Here is a 19,775-nt window from a genome sequence, read left to right as displayed (position 1 = left end):
TATCACTCCATTTTGCAACGCCATACCATGTGGACTGCGCTTAATTGGAGCCAATTTCCTCCTACAACAGGACAATGACCCAAAGCACTGTTCCAAACTATGCAATAATTATTTAGGGAAGAAGCAGTCAGCTGGTATTCTATAATGGAGTGGCCAGCTTGACCGTATGGTATGTAAGAAGTGCCCATCAAGCCAATCCAACTTGTGGGAGGTGCTTCAGGAAGCATGGGGTGAAATCTCTTCAGATTACCTAAACAAATTGTGCCAAAGGTCTGCAAGGCCAAAATTGCAGCAAATGGAGGATTCTTTGACGAAAGCAAAGTTTGAAGGACACAATTATTATTTCAATTAAAAAACATTATTTATAACCCTGTCAACATCTTGACTATATTTCCAAATCATTTTGCAACTCATTTCATGTATATTTTCAAGGAAAACACGGACGTTTCTAAGTGACCCCAAACTTTTGTACGGAAGTTTACATACACCTCAGCCAAATACATTTAATCTCAGTTTTTCACAATTCCTGACATTTAATCTGAGTACAAATTCCCTGTCTTAGGTCAGTTAGGATCACCACTTTATTTTAAGAATGTGAAATGTCAGAATAGTAGTAGAGAGAATGATTTAGTTCAGCTTTTATTTATTTCATCACATTCCCAGTGGGTCAGAAGTTTACATACACTCAATTAGTATTTGGTAGCATTGCCTTTAAATTCTTTAACTTTGGTCAAATGTTTTGGGTAGCCTTCCACAAGCTTCCCACAATAAGTTGGGTAAATTTTGGCCCGTTCCTCCTGACAAAGCTGGTGTAACTAAGTCAGGTTTGTTGGCCTCCTTGCTCGCACACGCTTTCTCAGTTCTGCCCACAAATTTTCTATAGGATCGAGGTCAGGGCTTTGTGATGGCCACTCCAATACCGTGACTTTGTTGACCTTAAGCCATTTTGCCAGAACCTTGGGGTCATTATCCATTTGGAAGACCCATTTGCGACCAAGCTTTAACTTCCTGACTGATGTCTTGAGATGTTGTTTCAATATATCCACATAATTTTCACCCCTCATGAAGCCATCTATTTTGTGAAGTGCACCAGTCCCTCCTGCAGCAAAGCTCTCAACAACATGATGCTGCCACCCCGTGCTTCATGGTTGGGATGGTGTTCTTTGGCTTGCAAGCCTCCCCATTTTTCCTCCAAAACATAATGATGGTCATTATGGCCAAACAACTCTATTTTTGTTTCAACACACCAGAGAACATTTCTCCAAAAAGTACAATCTTTGTCCCCTTTTGCAGTTGCAAACCGTAGTCTGGCTTTTGTATGGCTGTTTTGGAGCAGTGGCTTCTTCCTTGCTGAGAGGCCTTTCAGGTTATGTCGATATAGGACTCGTTTTACTGTGGATATAGATACTTTTGTACCTGTTTCCTCCAGCATCTTCACAAGGTCCTTTGCTGTTGTTCTGGGATTGATTTGCACTTTTCGCACCAAAGTACGTTCATCTCTAGGAGACAGAACGCGTCTCCTCCCTGAGCGGTATGAAGGCTGTGTGGTCCCATGGTGTTTCTACTTGCGTACTATTGTTTGTACAGATGAACGTGGTACCTTCAGGCATTTGGAAATTGCTCCCAAGGATGAACCAGACTTGTGGAGGTCTACAAAAAAATAATTCTGATGTCTTGGCTGATTTATTTTGATTTTCCGATGATGGCAAGGAAAGGGTCACTGATTTTGAAGGTATGCCTTGAAATACATCCACAGGTACACCTCCAATTGACTCAAATTATGTCAATTAGCCTATCAGAAGCTTCTAGGGCCATGACATAATTTTCTGGAATTTTCCAAGCTGTTTAAAGGCACAGTCAACTTATTGTATGTACACTTCTGACCCACTGGAATTGTGATACAGTGAATTATGAAATGATGAAATAAAAATAAGTTAAATAATCTGTCGGTCAACAATTGTTGGAAAAATTACCTGTGTCATGCACAAAGTAGATGTCCTAACCGACTTGCCAAAACTATAATTTGTTAACAAGAAATTTGTGGAGTGGTTGAAAAACGAGTTTTAATGACTCCAACCTAAGTGTATGTAAACTTTCGACTACAGCTGTATATATTTAAGCAAAATGGCATGAGGGGGTGTGGTATATGGCCAATACACCACTCGTTTTTCAACCACTCTACAAATTTCTTGTTAACAAATTATAGTTTTGGCAAGTCGGTTAGGACATCTACTTTGTGCATGACACAAGTAATTTTTCCAACAATTGTTATATGGCCAATATACCACAGCTAAGGGCTGTTCTTAGGCACAACGCATCGTGGCACAGCCCTTAGCCGTGGTATATTGGCCATATATCACAAACCCCTGAGGTGTCTTATTGCTATTATAAACTGTTTACCAACGTAATTAGAGCAGTAAAAAAACATGTTTAGTCATATCTGTGGTATACGGTCTGATATACCACAGCTGTCAGCCAATCAGCATTCAGGGCTTAAACCACCCAGTTTCCAAATATATATAAATAAATGTTTTTTTCCGATTGGATCACATTATTGGTCTTCCTGTGAATCCATTGGTTGTCGTCTTATTGAGTCTTTCACAGTATTTAAGAATATATATACATTTTACCTTTATTTAACTAGGCAAGTCAGTTAAGAACACATTTTTATTTTCAACGATGGCCTAGTAACAGTGGGTTAACTGCCTTGTTCAGGGGCAGAACGACAAATTTTTACCTTGTAATCTTGGGGATTCGATCTTGCAACTTTTCGTTTACAAGTCCAACGCTCTAACCACTAGGCTTCCTGCCACCTAGTGTAAGTAAAAGCAGACCAGATTCTCTCAAACACTAGATAATACATGTCCCTCCTGAGATGTGGCCCTCCTGGATGAGTTGTATAACAGCCTAGATCTCTTTATTCTAATTCTCATATTGAAGTGAGGGGTCATGAGAAGTGGAACCCTTTCTCTAATGGGAAGTCTGCTGCCTTTCCAGATCACATGGCCCAGCACCACTCTCTAGCTCTGCTGTTCTGTTCCTAGATAAACAAATTAAAGTGGCAGGAAAGAGCAGAAAGTTTCCAAGTTATCAGCGTTAGCATTTACTTTTCACTTGAAGGGGTTGCATGAAACGATTTGTCCCTCCAATTTTTTTCATTCCTTAAAGCGCTAAAAGTATTTTTTTTTAATATTCATGACAAGATATTCGCTGACAGTGGCTCTTATGAAACTTTTGAGACGCCAAAGAAATATGTGCTGAATTTTCACAAACTGAGTGTTAGAAAGAGTTGAGGATGAAATATGTTTTGTGGGGTGCCTTTGCTGACAACCAGTACCCCTGGTACTGTTTAAGAGGCAATTCAATGCTTCGCACAAACATCTAGCAAACCCTATGAGAGGCAGGATACTATACAATTCAGGTCATATTGTGAAAAGGGAGGAGAATTATTATTTTTTTCATTCCAATTAATACCATCCATTTGAAGTGATTGTGGTTTAGATTAAAATAATCAGCAATATCTAAATAAATGATCACCTTGGATAATTTTTTAACATGCTACCATATACAGTAGAAATAATTGTTGTGGAAACTGAGAACTTCAGGGAGCTAATAAGGATCACCACAACAACACATGATTTGCTCATTTGGATCAATCTGCAGTTAGGTTGTCAAAAATCCAGGATTTCAAATGACAGGATTCCTCAACAGCATAGCTATACATACAGTAGTGAGCGACCAACATGCAAATACACGTTCATTACATGACCTCCTGTACTAGCTCCAGCCACGAGAACAACATTTGCTCATTACATGTGTGCTATGCGCTGAAGCTCAGAACAAATGGATAGCATCAAAGAAGCAGTCAGTGGAGAGGAAATGTACAATAAAACTCTCTTTCACTTTCTGTCTCTCTCTCATCGGCTCTGCGATCTGTGCTGGCTGGAATTGTGTGGAATACCAGCATTAGCCTACGTATGCCGGCCAAAGTTCAAAATGGTTGGAGTAATGGAGAGGACAGTGTTTCTCTATCACAGGTACGTGATCTTTTAAATCACCAACATGATGTCTACAAGCAATTGTAACTACAACAGGAAAATAGCTTCAAAAGCTTTGTCCAAATACTGGTGGACTTAACTAACAAAAGAATGGATGATCTGAACAGAGAAGGCCAAGAACTTTGTAACAGTTTGCAGTTCTCCAAGGGAAAGGTGGATGTCATGAAAGACACTAGCAGCAAGATGGCAACAAACTGTAAGTCTACATGAGATGACAATAGCACTGTCTGTGAATCATTATTATAGATGACATGTAAAATAGACTAGAGCCCTCAAACTCAACTCTGGACCTCGAAGCCAGTTCCAATGCATTTTTTCATTGTTCCCTTCTAAAAGCATCAGCATGCTTCAGTTCGGCTTACGGCTGGCCGAGGTCGGCTAGGCGAACATAATGAGTGTTCTCAAATACTCCCTTTAAAGATCTTCACTTGAAAGAAGAAAAAAAGCAGCAATAGTACTGTTTGTCTAGTAGTAGTGAGATGCCGTAACATAGTCAGAATGAATCTAAGATAACTCAAGAAATCTGACATTAATTGTGACATTTCTGCTGAGGAGATCTTAGTCGCTCAATTTTACATCTAACTAAGATGTTTGATGGAGTATTTCTCAATAACAAAATTGCACGAAAATCAGTCTCTCACTGACAACAAAGGCTTTATTGAAGATTCCCTACAGTTGAACAATCACAGGCGAAGGAGTGTAGACTTCGGCTCCCAAACTTTGGCTGGCCTAGAGTAAATATCTGTTCTCGAACAGCCGAAAAAAACTCTTACCAAAGTAAAAAAAAAAAAAAAAAAAAACTAACAAAATGTTGTCACAATATATGCATAAACTCTTCCGAACTGTTTCAGCTGGGATGCATGCGGACGCCTTAATCAGGGACTGATTTAGGCCTGGAACACCAGGTGGGGGCAATTAATTATCAGGTAGAATGCAACACCAGCAGGCTCTGGACCCCGTAGGGTAAGAGTTGAATATCCCTGATCTAGAGGGACAATCCAGCAGGAATAACATAATTATGGATGGCATACCAACCTCCAAATGAGACCTTATGACGGAGAAGTCCTTCACTGGCCGCAGGTAGCATTTGGTATGATAACACACCCGCTCACACATGCTCATCACCCCTCCCTGCTCCGTTCAAGTTCACCTTGCGATCTTAGTTCATACATTGTGCACATTATTCATACCTCTCTTCGGTAACCGTTTGGTATGGTATAAACCAGTGGTTCCCAAACTTTTTAGTCCCATACTCGGTCAAAAATTCAACCTCAAGCTGTGTACCCCCTCTAGCACCAGGGTCAGAGCACTCTCAAATGTTGTTTTTTTGCCATCATTGTAAGCCTGGCACACACACACTATACGATAAAAAATTTTAAACATAAGAATGAGTGTGAGTTTTTGTGACAAAGAGCTCTTATAGGACCAGGGCACAAATAATAATATAATAATAATCAATAATTTTGCACTTAATTTAACCATCTTACATATAAAACCTTATTTGTTCATCGTCAATTGTGAATAACTCACCACAGGTTTAATGAGACGGGTGTGGTTGAAAGGATGCACATAACTCTGCAATGTTGGGTTGTATTGGAGAGAGTCTCAGTCTTAAAACCTCTTGAAACTAGGGGGCACTATTTTTATTTTTGGAAAAATAATGTTCCCAAAGTAAACCGCCTATTTCTCAGGACCAGATGCTAGAATATGCATATAATTGACAGCTTAGGATAGAAAACACTCTAAAGTTTCCAAAACGGTCAAAATATTGTCTGTCAGTTTAACAGTACTGATACTGCAGGCGAAAAATCCAATCAGGAAGTGACTCATGTTTTGAAACCGTTGTGTTCCTATGCACCCCTATTGGCCACTGAAAGGGATATTAACCAGATTCCTTTTTCTACGTATTCCCTAAGGTGTCTACAGCATTGTGACGTAGTTTCACGCTGTTGAAGAATGAGCGTAAACGACTACATTGCGTAAGTGGCCAGCTGAGGGCTCTCAGAGTGATTCTTACATAAAAGACAGAGGTAGTCATTTTTCCTCTCGCTCCTACTGAAAAGCCAATTGTCCCGAATGATATATTATCGAATAGATATTTGGAAAAACACCTTGAGGATTGATTATACAAAAGTTTGCCATGTTTCTGTCAATATTATGGATATAATTAGATTTTTTTCCCGCGTTGTCGTGACCGCTATTTCCGTAACATGACAAACAAATTGAGGAATTTTGGGTATAAAAATAATCTTTATGGAACAAAAGGAACATTTGCTGTCTAACTGGGAGTCTCGTCAGTGCAAACATCCGAAGATCATCAAAGGTAAACGGTTAATTTGATTGCTTTTCTGATTTTCGTGACCAAGCTTCCTGCTACTAGCTGGACATAATGCTATGCTAGGCTATCGATAAACTTACACAAACGCTTGTCTTGCTTTGGCTGTAAAGCATAATTTAAAAATCTGAGATGACAGGGTGATTAACAAAAGGCTAAGCTGTGTTTCACTATATTTCACTTGTGATTTCATGAATATGAATATTTTCTAGTAATATCTTTTGACCGTTGCGCTATGCTAATTAGTGTAATTGATGACAATTCTCCCAGATCCGTGATTCCAGTCTGTGCATGTATTTAGTTTTCATGCCAGTGAGGGCTGAGAATCCACTCTCACATACTGTAGGTATATGGATGCAAATGGCATCAGGGTCTTAACAGCGCGATTTGCCAAGGCAGGATACTCTGAGCGCAGCCCAATCCAGAAATCTGGCAGTAGCTTCTGATTAAATTCAATTTTCACAGAACCGCTTGTTCAGATATCGGTAAGTGGACTGGAGGCAGGGCATGAAAGGGATAACGAATCCAGTTGTTTGTGTCATTCAGGCGAGAAAATAGGCCAGTCGTGTGAGAAACACATCATCATGCAAGCTGTCAGACAAGTGAAAATTATGGTCAGTAAAGAAAACTTTAAGCTTGTCTCTCAATTCAAAAAAACGTGTCAATACTTTGCTCCTTGATAACCAGCGTACTTCTGTGGGTTGTAAAAGCGTTACATGGTCTCTGCCCATATCATTGCAGAAAATACATGGGAGTTCAGGGGCCTTGCTTTAACAAAGTTAGTAAAGTTAACCATTTTCACTGTCCAAAACATCTTTCAAGCTGCCAGGCATTCCCTTGGCAGCAAGAGCCTCTTTGTGGATGCTGCAATGTACGCAAGTGGCGTCGGGAGCAACAGCTTGCACGCACGTTACCATTCCACTATGTCTTCCTGTCATGGCTTTTGTGCCATCAGTACAGGTACCAACATGAGCAGCAGTTACATTTGGCTACATAGGGACCGTAAGTGGAATTCCCGTAAGAGAGTAATGGTTAATGTGATTGGATGTTAATTATTTGACTAGGCAACCTGTATTGGACATTATGTTGTTATTTCACTGAACACTAGATGGTTTAATTGTATTTTTGGCAGTGAAACGAGGCTACTCAGGCGAGAAAGAAACCTCACCCAAATGTATAGCCCCGTTGGAAAACATAAATGGATTATTTTATCAATTTTTTAAATGTGAATCACATTTTTATTTGGTGTACCCTGAAGACATTGCTTGTACCCCAGTTGGGGAATACCTGGTATAAAGAATACGCATACAAGCTTTGATGTTTAATTTAAGGATGTGTATTGTACTTTTGGATGAGCACTCTGTTTGTTTCAGTTCCCCTCTCTCTGTCTCTGTAGCTTCCGGGTATGCTGGAATCGGGCTGGCTTTGTATTGCCTGTCCCTAATTGCGTGTTCATTGTCCTCCCTCCCTCCCAAAAGCCAGAGAGGACTGAGAGAGCCAAGCTTCCGGGTCAGTGGCTTCAGCCCAACATCACATATACACACAAAAATACACCAACTGGCACTCACAAACACCTGATTGACTGACTCTATTATTGTAGCTAAACAATGTTTTTATTTTATTTATTCATTTTATATTATGTCTATCTCAGATAAGCTACCCAGGAAAGGGCTAAGAATAACCCATATTAATATATGTAGCCTTATAAATATGCTTCATGAAATCAATAACTTGCTAACATTGGATAAGATTCATATACTGGCCATTTCTAAACTCATTTAGATAATTCCTTTGATAATACAGCAGTAGCAATACAAGGATATAACATCTACAGAAAAGACAGGAATGCCTATGGGTAGGTGTTGCAGCATACAGCACCTTAAAAAGTATTCGCACCCCTTGACTTTTTTTTACATTTTGTGTTACAGCCTGAATTTAAAATTGATTAAATATAAATTGTGTGTCTGGCCTACAAACTATACCCCATAATGTCAAAGTGGAATTGTGTTTTTTGATTTTTTTAAAATTGATAAAACATGAAAAAAATGAAATGTCTTCAACCCCTTCATTATTGCAAGCCTAAATAAGTTTAGGAATAAAACCATTCAAAACAATTCAAGTCACACAATATGTTGCATGGACTCACTCTGTGTGTAATAAGTGTTCAACATCATTTTTTATGACTACCTAGCTTCAAAATTATGTATAATTTCAGGTTATGTCGATATAGGATTTGTTTTACTGTGGATATAGATACCTTTGTATCTGTTTCCCCCAGCATCTTCACAAGGTCCTTTGCTGTTGTTCTGGGATTGATTTGCACAGATGAACATGGTACCTTCAGGCCTTTGGAAATTGCTCCCAGGGATGAACCAGACTTGTGGAGGTCCACCATTGTTTTTCGGAGGTCTTGGCTGATTTCTTTTGATTTTCCCATGATGAATCAATCAATGAATAAATTAATCCATCGAGAAAAGAGGCACTGAGTTTGAAGGTAGTCCTTGAAATACATCCACAGGTACACCTCCAATTGACTCAAATTATGTCAAAGCTTCTAAAGCCATGACACAATTTTCTGGAATTGTCCAAGCTGTTTAAAGGCACAGTCAACTTAGTGTATGTAAACGTCTGACCCACTGGAATTGTGATACAGTGAATTATAAACAAAATAATCTGTCTGTCCAACAATTGTTGGAAAAATGACTTGTGTCGCACAAAGTAGATGTCCTAACCGACAAAACTACAGTTTGTTATTAACAAGAAATGTGTGGAGTGGTTGAAAAAATTGTTTTAATGACTCCAACCTAAGTGTATGTAAACTTCCGACTTCAACTCTATGTCTGTTATTAAAAGATGTTCTGAGTTTTACACAAAAATCAACTGTACTAGTTGTTCAGGCTCTGATCTTGTCCCATCTTGATTACTGTCCTGTAATATGGTGTAGCAAAGAAAGACCTAGCAAAGATACAGCTGGCTCAAAACAGAGCAGCACGCCTTGCCCTTAACTGCACATACAGAGCTAGCATAAAAAACATGCATACCAGTCTTTCCTGGTTGAGGGTTGAAGAGAGATTAATTGCTTCTGATCTACTTTTTATGATTAGTATTACTGTAATGAAAATTCCAGATTGTCTGCAATTCATATCCCACAAGACATGCCACCAGGGGTCTCTTCACAGTCCCCAAGTCTAAAACGAATTTAAGGCCATGCACAGTATTATACAGAGCCACAATCGCACGGAACTCCCTTCCACCTCCAATTACTCACGCAAACAGCAAAATTACCTTAAAAAAATATCCAACAACATCTAATGGAACAGCGGGACTGTGAGGCGACACACACACACAATTCTTTTTATTTTTTTATTCTTTGTAAATAATTCTTTGTTTATTTTCATATTGTTTGTATATCACGGTATTTAAAGTTTGTGTTACTGCCCTTGTCTAACAGTGTATCAGTGTTTTGTTACTTGTCATGTTTTGTGTTTTTTTGTGGACCACAGGAAGAATAGATGCAGCCTCTACAAAAGCTAATGGGAATCCAAATAAACAAACAAACTCTCTCTGGACTTAGTGGCAGATGAGCATATCTTCCGCCAGGCTGTTGCCTATATTGCATTGCTCTCAGATAGAGGTTGGGAATCTCATTCCATGCATGCCCTCCAAGTGCCACTCCATGGTTGCAAGATGTCTGGAGTATCTCTCAGAGAACATCCTGAGTTTTTGAATCCCTGGCACAAGGCAAATGACATGCCATATGTGCTTCATATTGGACCCAGTCAAGTATTTACTAAATGCTTTGCATGTTAAAAAGGAGAGAAACAGAGGATCTGTGAATCCAGCAGCACTCTCTAAGCCATCTATTTAAAACATAGGCTTCAGATGGAATGCCTGTCTTACAGAGACAGATCAAAGTTTTGGATGTAAAATAATGATAACCAACATTTATTTTGTTCAGCTAAGAAATGTGGCTGTTGAAATATACACTGCATGTACAAAATATTAGAACACCTTCTTTTCCCCTCAGAACAGCCTCAATTCATCAGGACTACAAAGTGTCGAAAGCGTTCCACAGGGATGCTGGCCCATGTTGATTCCAATGCATTCCACAGTTGTGTCAAGTTGGTTGGATGTCCGGTGGGAGATGGACCATTCTTGATACACACAGGAAACTGTTGAGCGTGAAACACTCAGTAGCATTGCGATTCTTGACACATTCAAACCAGTGCACCTGGCACCTACTATCATACCTCGTTCAAAAGCACTTAAATCTTTTGTTTTTAGTACTCACCCTATGAATGGCACACATACACAATTCATGTCTCAATTGTCTCAAGGCTTTAAAAAAATAATTCTTTAACATATCTCCTCCTCTTCATCTACGCTGATTGAAGTGTATTTAACAGGTGACATCAATAAGGGATCCTAGCTTTCACCTCGCCAGTCTGTCAGGTGCTCCTAATGTTTTGTACACACACAGTGGTGCCTTGCATAAGACACACATTCTACTGTGCAGGGTCAATGCACCATATGCTATCGATTTTTCTAATAAAAGACGACACCAGATAAATCCATAGGAAAAATTTATTTATCAATATGCAATATCAGGATTTCAAACTTGGCTCATGGAATTTCCATTCCATAGTAACTGGTTATGTTGAACATGGGTTGAAGCTGTGTGTGAATGAAAGGCGAAATATATGAACATGGAGCAGACGCAAAAAAAAAAAAATTCACTGGGATTGCATACATGTACATTGAAAATAATACTGAATCATGAACAGAAATAAAACAATGACAATAATGACTTACTGAGGGCAGGGAAAGTGAGCAACCAGCCACACTGAACAAGTCATTACTGTTTAAACTGTATTGAGCAGGAAAACCAAACCAAATAATGTGATATTTTCCTTCTTACTCCAATAGCATGGAGATGTTCACACACTTCAGCTTTCAGGTTGCTAAGCACTGCTGTAATATTTTTCAACTATGCGAGTGGCCTGGCCTCCATACACAGCACAGCAGAGGTGGGCTGAATTTGACTGTGTGACTGATAGTTGAGGAAATGTCTGGGGCTTGAGCTGCTTTCTCATTACAGCGAGCCAGAGATAATATCGTGATAATCTGTGGAGGTCAAGAGAGCGTGTCCATTTCACCTTGAGGGGTGTCGAAGGACTGAGATAGAGCCATGTATGTTGGCATTATTTATTTCCCAAAGTTGCAAGCTCAGCAGACCTCCTCCAAGCACGATGCTTCTTCTTCACCTTGGATTCTCACGACTAGAGATGGAATTACTGTATCCTTGGTCAGTGAGACCATACAGAGTTCAGGGAAACTTGCACGGAAAGATGCCCAGAATAATGTATTGCTCATCTGACTATTTCTAATCAGCATGGGTAAAAAATATATATATTTTTTTTACCTTTGAGTCATTGTATTATACTGAGACTCATCTTGATCAAAACATCAAGGCATCAAGTATTTACTTGGTTGCTCACCATACCCTGTTTTTAAGATCACTAACATATCTATCGATTTTAAGAGGTGACTGTGTCACAGAGAAAATCTATAAAATGTATAGGAGAGTATCTGGCCCTTCTCTAGACTCCCAATCCAGTCCCCCACCCACAAACAGTCTGTGACAGCAATAATAAAACTGAGGGGGAATAATGTTTCTCATGTTGAATGTATGTGGTGAACAATGATACAATTTTCTTCTTTCCTTGCAAGGCCTGGCACTTAAAACACCTGCTCTAAGAGATTTGTGTCTATAAAAAAATCAAGATTTATACAAAATGTCTTTCCAGAAACACACCTATTTACAAAATTCTGCATAAAAAAAACACATTATGTTCATAAATGGGTCTCTATTAAATGTAACTTTAAAATGGTACTTTTTCACATATTTACATTATTTTAGGCCACTGTATTACCAAAAATAAAAACAAGCAATAAACAAGCAGTAAAGGGACATCACATGTTACTTCTAGGACTACAGGGTATTGTGTTACTGTAAATAATTGAAGATCACACAGTGGTGTACACATTATCCTTAAACATTGTGAAGATGATCATTGTGTAATAAACTATACCTTTACCCAATGACAAACAACACACAACAATAAAACAATGCTTGTTCAATAGCTAAAGAATTAGGATTCTGTTTGTCACCAGTTTGTCATTGACTTAATTTGAGCTTTATTCTTAACACTTTTTTATAAAACTTAGTTACAGTATAATTCAGTTCAGAACAAACAAAATATGTTTAAAAAATGTCAAATCATGGTTAGAGTCATATTTGCATATGTTGTAGACATAATTTATTTCTGTAATGTAAGTGATAATGTACAAGACACCGGGAAGGCAAAAGTCAACTTTGAGGCTATTTTTGAGCGAAACAATGTTAATTTATCCAAATAAATCCAGACTGAAAAAAAGATTTATATAATGTTTCAAAAGAAGAGTCAATCTGCTCTAACCCTCAAAACAAACAAATATGTCAGTCTACAGTCACATCCATCTAAATAACAGTGAATCTGCTCTCTTATCTGAAACAATGCCAACAAACTGGTGGCACATGTCCTGCTCTCTCTGATAAACTTCTTAATAACTTAAAATAATCTCAATGTTATCAACATGAAAAGTATGCCAGAGTAATTCTACTGTAAATACATGACAGTATCTATCTTGTTTCAAAATAAACACACAGGACTAGACTATGGGACCCACATAAGTACATGGAGATAAGATATTGAAACAGAAAACATGTGTGATGATTCATGTTGAAAACGATTTGGTACCAGTGTAATCTTGCCTGGTCTTTCAGGATGCCAGGTGATAGGAATGGTAAATCATTAGTCCTCCTCCTGAAGACACCAGAGATGTTTTAGCGCCATCCCGTTGCGGTTGTAACAAGGGTAAAACTCTTTAGGAATTAAAAAAGCCTTTTTGTGAGTAGGAACAGTTTAAGATAAATATGTACTGTACTGCAATTATGTTTCTACAACAATTTATAATGGAGCAGAATCATTACTTACTTTAAGTGTCCACTCTGTACCTCTCTTGTCTGCGCTGTTTTTAAATTTCTTTTAAAGGTTTGGTTTTCCCATCATCGCACAGCTGAGGAGAATAGGGATTGGAGCTGGTTGCCAAACTCTTTCCATTGTCCTCAAACAAGCTTTTATGCAGATGCACAGCACGTTGGACATTACCTGCATCCCTTCTCCCCTTCTCATTCTGAGCACACGACTGATCCAGGCACCATGCCTAAGTGGCTATGAATGAATTCAGACTCAAACATGAATGTGGCAAACAATAAAACCATCCTTAGCTACATCCCTAGCATTCCACTGTCTCCGGGAGCAGAACTATCACTACAAATGTCATACCGTTAGGTGAATGCAAATCATTCCCTCCGAAGTCATCCAATTCTTCTGAGAGCACGGCCTTTAGGTGGGAGCAAAAGGCTCTGCTCCTTTGATAACATCTTAATTGCTTCCACACTTTTTTCTGCTCAAACAAATTTGATCTTGTTATTCTTTTTCACAAAGGGGAAAACTCGGAGTGAAAACCCTCGAGGCCGCTCAGACACAGAAGTGACCTGTCATTTTGAAACATAACCTTTTAGTTTTCTTTAAATTTATTTCAGTCATGATGACCTCTCACCGCAATTGAGTATGAGCTATTTGTCTTTCATTAATTCACATCCAGGGTGAGACATGTTCATTGCTAGTTTTTTCCCACCACAGTTGCATACCTGACTTTGCCTGTTTGGACACGCTTAAAGAAGTATAACAGGAGACACATACTGAACACAATTATGGGACCTACATATGTAAGTGTTCGTTTCTTTTATAAACAGAAAGTGGACAACCTAAAAATAGCCATTAATGACACAGATCCTCCTACATGTGACAAAGTATCAGTAAAGGATACATGAAAAATATTAATATTTACCATAATATAGTATGTTTTAACTAGATATTCAGTAGAAATATTAATATTTACCATAATATAGCATGTATTAACTAGATATTCAGTAGAAACGAAACACAATGTTGAAGGAGCAGACACTGGTGAAAAGGAAGCTACTGTAGGTGACTGATAAAAAACAATAGCGCAGGTAAAACACATTTGTTGTGAAAGGGAAGTGTATTTTGCTGTCATCACACTGTGCCTTTTTCTGTCTCTGAGCAAACAATGGAGGCTTCATTACAGGAATGGAGCCCATGAGTGACAGCCCTATTGCAGGGTCCTTTGTTTGTGTAGTATACCCTGTTTGCAACTCGTCTCCATTGTCAGAGTGAAGGCTTCTCTACGCCATAGCCTTTACCGTCGTACAGTCTTCTCAGACACACAGTATAGCAAAACTTGGGTGAATTAAAATTTCTAGCTTGAAGCAGGAAGAGGAGACGACACAATCTCTCCAAAACCTGCCTTTGGCCAATCCGGAAACATGTTTCATGTTTTATGTTTCAACTACTGTATCCAGGACAACCTTCTTTCATTTCTGTTCTTGTGTCACTATTTTGAACATCAAAAGTGTCTTTCAACATCAGACGGACAAGGTAGTAAAAGGTAGGCCAGAATTCTCCCCTACAGCAAGCATCCTAGACATAGTCGTTGCCTCAGACCTTGTAGTAGATGTTGGCTGGGCTTTGCGCTGGCATCTCTTGGACGATATAAACTGGATGGCCATATTCCCCGCTCACCTTCTCGTAATGGGGGCAGTAGTTGTTTTCTGTAGTCCGTAGCGGGATGATGATGTCACTGGGTTCGGAGCCGGCATTCCCAGAGCACTTGGGGCTGGCCAGCGTGCTGAGTGACAGAGCGGTGGTCCGCTGCTGGGTGTGCTTGCGGTTCCTCTTCTTCAGCTTGATCAGCAGGACGATGAGGATGATGATGATCAGGAGGAAGATGACACATCCCGCCCCGATGACTGCAAAGAGCGCTGGCTTGGAGGCAAAGAAACCCTCCGCTGAGTCGGACGAGTCTGACTTGTTGTCCTGGTTGATGGTGTCTGTTGATGGAAGAAAAAAGGAATCAGTTAGCAGCAGGGAAAGAACGAGCGGTGGTCTGCTTGGCAGACTGTCAGACAAAGCTGTACTGTTGCTGATCATGATAGAGGTGGAACCCTGCAAGTGTGCAAATGGGTTCTCAAAGAGAAAAAAGGCTTCTTCCATTATTTCTCTGAATTGAGTGAGTAACTAGGGGCTTCCTGACTGTGTGGCCTTTGTGAGCATGTGGGGGTGTCAGTTTTAGACAGATGATAGCTCATTTCTTCTTGGCATGCATCTTGAGAGCGAGGGGAGGATTAAACTGTGTATGTTTAGCCATATGTTATAACTCCACATGAGGGGGTAAAGGAAGAGAAACTGTTTAAATGTATATTACCGGCTTGAGGGAAAAGAAAACACCAGTCTCTCATTAGACACAGAGGATGAGGACTGAGTCCAATTAGAGTGGCATGCCTATTTCCTGTGTGGTCCTGAAGCCTCCCTCCCTAACCCTCCCTCCCCTTCTTCACTATTTATACTCCACTGCATCCCAGCTCTGCCTGCCTGGAAGCACAGTTTCCACTACTGCCTGGGAGCATAGTGTCCACTGCTGCCTGTCTGCCTGGGAGCATAGCTTCCACTGTTGCCTGTCTGCCTGGGAGCATAGTGTCCACTGCTGCCTGTCTGCCTGGGAGCATAGCTTCCACTGTTGCCTGTCTGCCTGGGAGCATAGCTTCTACTGCTGCCTGCCTGCCTGGGAGCACAGCTTTGAGGGCTGCCTGCCTGGGAGCATGTCTTCCACTGCTGACTGCCTGCCCAATGCTGCTGCCGCTCTGTCAAACCGGAGGCTGCTAGCTACAGTGCCTTGCAAAAGTATTCATCCCCCTTGCCATTTTTCCTATTTTGTTGCATTACAACCTGTAATTTAAATGGATTTTTATTTGGATTTCATGTAATGGACATACACAAAATAGTCCAAATTGGTGAAGTGAAATTAAAATAATTACTTCTTTAAAAAAATTCAAAAAATGAAAAGATGGTGCGTGCATATGTATTCACTCCCTTTGATATGAAGCCCCTAAATAATATCTGGTGCAACCAATTACCTTCAGAAGGCACATAATTAGTTAAATAAATTCCACCTGTGTGCAATCTAAGTGTCACATGATCTCAGTATATATACAAACCTGTTCCGAAAGGCCCCAGAGTCTGCAACACCACTAAGCAAGGGGCATCACCAAGCAAGCGGAACCATGAAGACCAAGGAGCTCTCCAAATAGGTCAGGGACAGAGTTGTGGAGAAGTACAGATCAGGGTTAGGTTATAAAAAATATCTGAAGCTTTGAACATCCCACGGAGCACCATTAAACCATTATTAAAAAATGGAAAGAGTATGGCACCACAACAAACCTGCCAAGAGAGGGTTGCCCATCAAAACTCACAGACCAGGCAAGGAGGGCATTAATCAGAAAAGCAACAAAAAGACCAAAGATAACCCTGAAGGAGCTGCAAAGCTCCACAGCGGAGATTGGAGTATCTGTCCATAGGACCAATTTAAGCTGTACACTCCACAGAGCTGGGCTTTACAGAAGAGTGTCCAGAAAAAAAGCCATTGCTTAAAGACAAAAATAATCAAACACATTTGGTGTTTGCCAAAAGGCATGTGGGAGACTCCACAAACATATGGAAGAAGGTACTCTGGTCAGATGAGACTATAATTGAGCTTTTTGGCCATCAAGGAAAATGCTATGTCTGGAGCAAACCCAACACCTTTCATCACCCGAGACTACCATCCACAGTGAAGCATGGCGGTGGCAGCATCATTCTGTGGGGATGTTTTTCATTGGCAGGGACTGGGAAACTGGTCAGAATTGAAGGATGACGCTAAATACACGGAAATTCTTGAGGGAAACCTGTTTCAGTCATCCAGAGATTTGAGACTGGGACGGAGGTTCACCTTCCAGCAGGAAAATGACCCTAAGTATACTGCTAAAGCAACACCTTTGAGTGGTTTAAGGGGAAACATTTAAATGTGTTGGAATGGCCTAGTCAAAGCCCAGACCTCAATCCAATTGAGAATCTGTGGTATGACTTAAAGATTGCTATACACCAGCGGAACCCATCCAACTTGAAGGAGCTGGAGCAGATTTGCCTTGAAGAATGGGCAATAATCCCAGTGGCTAGATTTGCCAAGCTTATAGAGGCATACCCCAAGAGACTTGCAGCTGTAATTGCTGCAAAAGGTGGCCCTACAAAGTTCAGACTTTTTGTTTTATTTCTTGTTTGTTTTTTGCATCTTCAAAGTGGCAGGCATGTTGTGTAAATCAAATGATACAACAACCCCCCCCCCCCCCCCCCCCAAAAGAAAATCCATTTTAATTTCAGGTTGTACGGCAACAAAATAGGAAAAATGCCAATGGGGTGAATACTTCTGTAAGCCACTGTATGTTTACACCGGGGATGGAGGGATGGATTCCACAGTGAACCAAATCTCAGCTCATATTATTTGTTCATTTATTTGGCAGGGTAAGATGACCTTGATGAAAGCGGAAGGAAATCCCATTTCAAAGTTGGCAGATGGAAAACAACAGACTATTGATCGTACATGAGACCATAGAGCCCAATGCGTGTGTTGAAGGCAATGGAAGTCTGTCGGTCCCCACTGCTTTTATTTTCCTGCTTGTCAAAAATATGTTGAGTGAACAAAAGACTAGTTTGTTCTCACTCACATTAATGAAGACCACCTGCCAGTTAATAAGAGGACGTTATCGTGACACGGAACATTGGCTTTCCTCAAGATCGTCTGAATGATTATGAAACACTAGAATTATTCAAATTACTTCTGGGTGAACAAATTTTCACATTTGCACCTAACTGTAGGCCCATGCCAACACTTCAGAATGTTCTAAATAATTTATAGAAATCTATTCTGGCTGTCTCTCCACCCAGTTTAATTTAGATGTTGAGCATGAATGACTGTACAGAACGTGTTATTTATCATGTGTTTTCCTCACATTCTACGGAGACGCTTCTGCTTCCAAAGAACTTAATAGCTCAGGAAAAATGTGCATACAAATTAAAGAGGCTTAACCTCTTTGTATCACAGTGAAAACAACATTTTACATTTAAATCGATTGAGTGATTGGCAGAAGGAAGCAGTTTCCCTTGTTAAAAGCATTTTTCTGAATGCTTAGTCCCCTCTTGTGCTCCCTGTTCACCCACGACTGTGTGGCCGCACACGACTCCAACACCATCCATAAGTTTGCTGATGACCAGATGGTGGCAGGGTCTACAGTCAATAACGGATTACAAAAAGAAAACCAGCCCCGTCACAGACCAGGATGTCTTGCTCCCAGGCAGACTAAATAACTTTTTTGCCCGCTTTGAAGACAATACAGTGCCACTGACACAGCCTGCTACCAAAACATGCGGACTCTCCTTCACTGCAGCAGACGTGAGTAAAACATTTAAACGTGTTAACCCTCGCAAGGATGCAGGCCCAGACGGCATCCCCAGCCGCGCCCTCAGAGCATGCGCAGACCAGCTGGCTGGTGTGTTTACGGACATATTCAATCAATACTTATCCCAGTCTGCTGTTCCCACATGCTTCAAGAGGGCCACCATTGTTCCTGTTCCCGAGAAAGCTAAGGTAACTGAGCTAAACGACTACCGCCCCATAGCACTCACTTCCGTCATCATGAAGTGCTTTGAGAGACTAGTCAAGGACCATATCATCTCCACCCTACCTGACACCCTAGACCCACTCCAATTTACCGCACAAATAGGTCCACAGACGATGCAATCTCAACCACACTGCACACTGCCCTAACCCATCTGGACAAGAGGAATACCTATGTGAGAATGCTGTTCATCGACTACAGCTCAGCATTTAACACCATAGTACCCTCCAAACTCGTCATCAAGCTCGAGACCCTGGGTCTCGACCCCGCCCTGTGCAACTGGGTACTGGACTTCCTGACCGGCCGCCCCCAGGTGGTGAGGGTAGGTAACAACATCTCCACCCCGCTGATCCTCATCACTGGGGCCCCACAAGGGTGCATTCTGAGCCCTCTCCTGTACTCCCTGTACACCCACGACCACGTGGCCACTCACACCTCCAACTCAATCATCAAGTTTGCGGACAACACTACAGTGGTAGGCTTGATTACCAACAACAACGAGACGGCCTACAGGGAGGAGGTGAGGGCCCTCGGAGTGTTGGTGTCAGAAAAATAACATCACACTCAACGTCAACAAAACTAAGGAGATGATTGTGGACTTCAGGAAACAGCAGAGGGAGCACCCCCCTATCCACATCGATGGGACAGAGTGGAGAGGGTAGTAAGTTTTAAGTTCCTCGGCGTACACATCACAGACAAACTGAAT

General features: G+C 40.6%; 1 protein-coding gene across 1 annotated transcript in view; it reads right to left on the bottom strand.

Annotated features, from left to right (window-relative positions):
- Window positions 1–10,963: 10,963 nt before the first annotated feature.
- Window positions 10,964–19,775, bottom strand: part of LOC135548411 (ephrin-B1-like) — a 70,181-nt gene continuing 61,369 nt past the window's right edge. The window contains exon 5 of the mRNA XM_064977995.1: window positions 10,964–15,412. Within this exon, the coding sequence (XP_064834067.1) occupies window positions 15,021–15,412 (392 nt within the window). The 3' untranslated portion in view covers window positions 10,964–15,020. The remainder of the gene's footprint in view (window positions 15,413–19,775) is intronic.

This window comes from Oncorhynchus masou, chromosome 11 (genome assembly GCF_036934945.1).
Source record: "Oncorhynchus masou masou isolate Uvic2021 chromosome 11, UVic_Omas_1.1, whole genome shotgun sequence".
Taxonomy (NCBI): Eukaryota; Metazoa; Chordata; class Actinopteri; order Salmoniformes; family Salmonidae; genus Oncorhynchus; species Oncorhynchus masou.
This window is presented reverse-complemented; position numbering and strand designations above follow the sequence as displayed.